Source organism: Triticum urartu, chromosome 2A (assembly GCF_056163025.1).
Source record: "Triticum urartu cultivar PI428250 chromosome 2A, HENAU_Tu73, whole genome shotgun sequence".
NCBI classification, from domain to species: Eukaryota; Viridiplantae; Streptophyta; class Magnoliopsida; order Poales; family Poaceae; genus Triticum; species Triticum urartu.
This window is the reverse complement of record NC_141874.1, coordinates 7,946,404-7,952,403: the sequence shown is the minus strand read 5'-3', so window position 1 is coordinate 7,952,403 and position 6,000 is coordinate 7,946,404. Positions and strand designations below refer to the sequence as shown.

At 38.0% G+C, this 6,000-nt stretch overlaps 1 protein-coding gene across 1 annotated transcript; it reads right to left on the bottom strand.

The window, feature by feature from the left end:
• Positions 1 to 2,432: 2,432 nt before the first annotated feature.
• LOC147982789 (uncharacterized) lies at positions 2,433 to 3,613 on the bottom strand. The gene is made up of 4 exons (XM_087540545.1): positions 3,488 to 3,613; positions 3,105 to 3,390; positions 2,792 to 3,006; positions 2,433 to 2,699 (listed from the first exon to the last, which is right to left on the bottom strand). Exons 1-4 carry the CDS (start codon positions 3,611 to 3,613, stop codon positions 2,433 to 2,435), a joined length of 894 nt encoding a protein of 297 aa, XP_087396671.1.
• Between the last annotated feature and the right edge of the window lie 2,387 nt (positions 3,614 to 6,000).

Sequence of the window (6,000 nt, the reverse complement as noted above, 5' to 3'; positions counted from 1 at the left end):
GTAAGTCCTCTCAACAATGATAACATAATTAGATAATATAACAATCCCTCAACATGCAACAAAGAGTCGCTCCAAAGTCACTAATAGCGGAGAACAAACGAAGAGATTATTGTAGGGTATGAAACTACCTCAAAGTTATTCTTTCTGATCGATCTATTGGCCCGATACATACCCGGCACCCCCAGAACACTTTCGGTGTCCGAATACTATCGTCCTATATATGAATCTTTACCTGTCGACCATTTTGAGACTCCTCATCATGTCTGTGATCTCATCCGGGACTCCGAACAACATTCGGTCACCAAATCACATAACTCATATAATACAAAATCGTCATCGAACGTTAAGCGTGCGGACCCTACGGGTTCAAGAACTATGTAGACATGACCGAGACACCTCTCCGGTCAATAACCAACAGCGGAACCTGGATGATCATATTGGTTCCCACATATTCTACAAAGATCTTTATCGGTCATACCGTAATGACAACATGCGTTATTCCCTTTGTCATCGGTATGTTACTTGCCCGAGATTCGATCATCGGTATGTTCATACCTAGTTCAATCTCGTTGCCGGCAAGTCTCTTTACTCGTTCTGTAATGCATCATCCCGCAACTAATCTTTAGTCACATTGCTTGCAAGCCTTATTATGATGTGCATTACCGAGAGGGCCCAGAGATACCTCTCCGATACTCAGAGTGACAAATCATAATCTCGATCTATGCCAACCCAACAAACACCTTCGGAGATACATGTAGAGCATATTTCTAATCACCCAGTTACGTTGTGAAGTTTGATAACACACAAGGTATTCCTCCGGTATCCGGGAGTTGCATAATCTCATAGTCAAAGGAATATGTATATGGCATGAAGAAAGCTATAGCAATAAAGCTGAACAATCAACATGCTAAGGTAACGGATGGGTCTTGTCCATCACATAATTCTCCTATGATGTGATCCCATTTATCAAATGACAACACATTTCTATGGTTAGGAAACTTAACCATCTTTGATTAACGAGCTAGTCTAGCGGAGGCTTACTAGGGACACTATGTTTTGTCTATGTATTCACACATGTATAAAGTTTCCGGTTAATACAATTCTAGCATAAATAATAAACATTTATCATGATGTAAGGAAATAAAATAACAAGTTTATTATTGCCTCTAGGGCATATTTCCTTCATATTATGCAAAACGCAGCCATGGTTGCAAAATGTTGTCGTGGCTGCAAAAAAAAATCCTAGCACAATCATTTTAGTGGCGGGAATTGCAGAGTTCCTTCCACTATGGCATACATCAACAGTGGCGGCGCGATGACCGCCACTGCTAACCTATTAGCAGTGGCAGGAGATTAGTGGTGGGCGCTTGCCCCAGCGATGCCAACCACTAATGGGCTTTTTGTGCCCGCCACTGCTAGGCATTCCTGAAGTAGTGCAAACATGGTTGTTACTGATGGCCACCGTCATTCATATAACCTCGACTGGACACACATTTAAGTAGCCACGTCAGCACTTCTGGGCCCATATGTTAGAATCGTTGACTAGTCAAAATGTGGCACCGATTGTCAGCGATGCATTAGCGTCACCAAAAACTATGTTACATGACGAATCGCCTTATCTATGTTAATAGTCATGGTCATCACACAAAATAGGCTTCCATGAAGAAAACGGATCTATTACCAATGATATAATATTAGGTGACGGAAAACGTGGTACTGTCACAAATGTTTTTTGGTGACGTACATCGTGATGGCTGGAAACAGTCAGTAGCACATTTTTCGGTGATAAAAATCATTTTATGTGGCACAAGTGAACCATCTCTAAAACTCTTCCATTTTGTAGTGTAATAATGGTGGGCCCGGAGTGTATCTCTCTATCCTGGTGGAGCAAATCGTAGTCTTGACATATCGAACAACAAAACATACGTTTCTATTATACTCGACTGTCACCTTTATAATCACCCAGCTATAGCATGATCATTTGGTAACCAGAAAGTAATCATTGGATTTTCGAGTTTACGATATTTTAATGGTCTAAGGACTTAAGTAATCATTAACACTTTATACTAAAATCACGACAATGTGATCTCATAGTATTTCATAAGTTAGGTCTATCCAACACCGACATTGTGGCAATAATGTTTTCTCATTATTTTGAGCATCCTTGTTACATTTAAAATGATCATGGTAAGAAAATAGAACTATCAACAATACATGATCTAGTTCAGTGGCCTGACTAGGGATCTGATTAGGGTTTATCTTTCCACACATGCAAAAATACTTTCCTCTGAATCTCACATTCAATAACAACTGCAATTATACCACTAAAATATACACATAATTCTGAACATGGGAAACAACTTCATTATTGCATCTAGGGCATATTTCCAACAAAACCATAAAGCACATTTAGATTTAACCATAAACGATATTCATGTTTTATGATACTCTAAAACACCATCAAATATGGAGGTGAGAAAGAGGAAAGGTCCTCGAGGTCCATGGTGTAGCACTGAGATCAACCTATCCCCGATTTCTATATGGTAGGTCTCAAGTAGATGATTCCACCCATTGATGAAGACGCATCCATCATCTGCTGAAGTCGAGTAGGTGCCTGTGAAGTTTGTTTTGTCATGGACAATGATTTGCATGTCACCATTAGCAGGCATTTGCGGAGGCACACATGGTCTTGGGATTTTCTATTGCAAATGAACACAATTGTAACATATTAAGCACTCTAGTTAATTTAAAAAGAGTATATGACTAACATGAAACCGAATTCAATTCTTACCAGGTACTTCTTATTAATGTTTCTCATGTTCAAGATGTGCGCTAGTGGCACATATGGTCCAATGGTGGTTCCGGAATGGTAATGCCTCACGCCGTCCTCGATGCCATCCAGAAATCTTATGACCTCCTCCATCTCTTCCCATGTAATTGTGGTGCCAGTAGTATAATACATGTTATCTACCATCCTCTGAGTTTCTCTTGGCACTAAGAAATAACCTATCCAATTTTATATATAAAAGATTAATTAGTTACAACTAGCAACTAATTTTGAATAACATAAAGTTTACCAAGTATGTTCATGGAAACTTAATTACATGGAGGAATAATTGGAAGCTTGTCCAAGTCCACCCAAATGTCACAATCAGTTTGTTGGCCAATATATAAGCATAGTTCCATCCCAACCTCGAAATTGTATGCTTTGGAAAATGATGTCCAATTAGGACAATTGAAACCGAAAAAGCTTCGATCTTTTTCATTTCGGATCATAACCTTGAAACAAAAGCCTTCTTTCGTCTTAAGGAAGGTGGTCGTGGTGGTCTCCTCATCCCTGGCAACCTTCAACTTCTTTAGTAGTTCACCCCTTGCAAAGCAGGGGATGCGCTGTGCAAAATTAAGGAAAAATAGAGTTCTACCTATTAGAGAAAAATCATAAGACATGCTTGCGAAAGAAATGTGGGAAATTATTCAAAAAATATACCGTCACAAGTTTGAAGTCCTCTGAAAGTGTTAGGTGGAAGTAATTATCGTCCAATCCATCCTTGTCGCACAAACCCTTAGTGTCTAAACAGTTTGGGCACTCCATTTGCTGCAGTGATGATGACATCCTTTAGATCATGTCATGACCTTTGGTAAAAATTGGATGTATTGATTGCTAGATATTTGATGAAATAGAAATGAAACAACGCTTCGCCAAAATGTTGCAACACATTTTGATTCCCTCAGATAGGCAACAAATCCCCCTCCCACCAACTGACATGATGGTCGGTACCACAACTTGTGTAATTCTCCTGGGTGGATGGTGGGGAACATTTCTTTTGTATTTTGAGCATCAACAGTTTAGACTATATATCAACAACTCATTGAAAAAGATAAGTGCATGCCTATTGGTTATTTCTATTGAACAAAAAAATTCATGTCATCGATTTCATGTATATCAAGATATACGGCTAGCACTTAATTAGCACTAGGACAAAGAAATGTTTCCCTCTTCATTCTATTTGGTTATGGATCCATCATGTGTGATGATGATTTGTTTGTTGTCCTATAGTGCTAAAAATTGTTAACTGATCACACATGAGCGTTTGTCTTCAAATCTTGTTAGTCTTAGGACGTCTGCATAAATATTTCTTCAGCATATCTAATTTTGCATGCCAATATAACTTCAAAAGATTTGACAAGTTGGTGGTTATTTGAAATGCTAATCTTTAATTAGTACTAAGTCCATGTGTCACCAAAAAACATGCATAGTAGGAATTTAATTGTGCCACTACATGAGTTGCGCAAATCAGCACCTGCTAGGAGCGCCATGGAATCACTGAGGAAGTTATATAGCTACGGACCTAGCTTCATCGGTAGGGATGGGAAGAGGGGTCGGATGAGGTCTTGCGTTCTTCAGAATGGAGGAGCTCGGACAGCAAGGGCCTAGGCTCGAGGCCTGCGAAGGTGCTCGTGGTGGCGAGCTAACCGGGGCGCAGAGTGCAGAGGAGTTTTGGGCACGCGGCTCAGTCCAGAGTGGCGATGTCGGCCAACGACAATGTCAAGGGAGGCTACGTCTAGGACTGCTGATAGGGTTCGTGTGGGGTTGTTGAGAGAGAGAGAGCGAGGGAGGGAGAGAGAGAGAGGGGGGGTAGTTCTTTTAATTGAGGTGGTTGGGGAAAGTTGTATTTCCCGCACTACCCTTAATGTGAGGTATACCAGTAGCAGGAAGTCCAAGAGGACTGCCATTGGTAATAGCAATACTAGTGGGGGTGCTTTCAGCCGCGCGCCACTAGTAACTTTTAAAGATTTTTTGTTGAGACTTTTTGTATGGTTTAGTGTTTTAGGTTTACAACTAGGGTCCGATTTTCTTTATGGTTGAAGATACACTATTATAAGAATATATGTAAAATTGCGTTCTTTTTTGGAATAATTAGCTATTTTGTTGTCACTAAATGAATTTCTAGGTACTTAATAGAGGTATTAGCTTTTGATTTTGAAAACAGGCTAAATGAATTTTGGAAAAGATGAAACTTAGCATGATTTCAGGGTATGACCTATAGAGAGTGTGGTGAAAAATTGACAGAATTATGGAAAGTTTGTGATGCACTTTGCTTAGAAACTGGGGAAATATGAGAGTTTCGAAGACAAACTATCATGTTTGAAACGGAATTTCATTTTTCACTATTCCCACATGAAACTTTTTGTATGTTAAATATACTCCATTTCAAGTTCTATGTTAAACTTTTAGACCTTTGTAAACATAAACCAAATATGATGTATATGTATATTAAATGTGCATGAAAATGGTGCAAGAATCTCATTTAAGTTCTTGAGTATGTATTTAGGTCATATACAAGACGGAACTATAAACTCATAATTTGATATGACCTCAAAGTAGTATTCAGTTTCTAAGCAAGCTATACCATTACTCTTTCAAAAAAATTCGAAATTGAAACCACATATTGCACCCCCGAAAAAAAAATGTACATGTTGTATAATTACACCATGCAAGGTTTCATACTCCCTCCGTTCCTAAATATAAGTTTTTTTAGCCATTTCAAATGGACTACAACATACGGATGTATGTAAACATATTTTAGAGTGTAGATTCACTCACTTTGCTCCGTATATAGTCACTTGTTGAAATCTCTAAAAAGACCTATATTTAGGAACGGAGGGAGTACTTTTCATATATCATTCACTTTTTCTATAATACAAAAACATTTTTACGTAAAATTAGTTCTGTGTTAGAGTTTGCACATAGGCATGTTTGAAAGTACCTAAATTTTGTTTTATTAGAACTAAATATTTGCTAACTACCTTATTATGATCTTCCTTCTATTATTTGAAATTTTGAATATTCTAGCATTTCAAATTTGAATTATATCCAATGAAATACAAATTTATACATAAGAAATAAAATTTGGCAAATAATGAAAACTACAAAATTAAATCCATTTGTCATACAAATGCCCTAAAACTAAAACACTAAAAAATACACAAAACAAATAG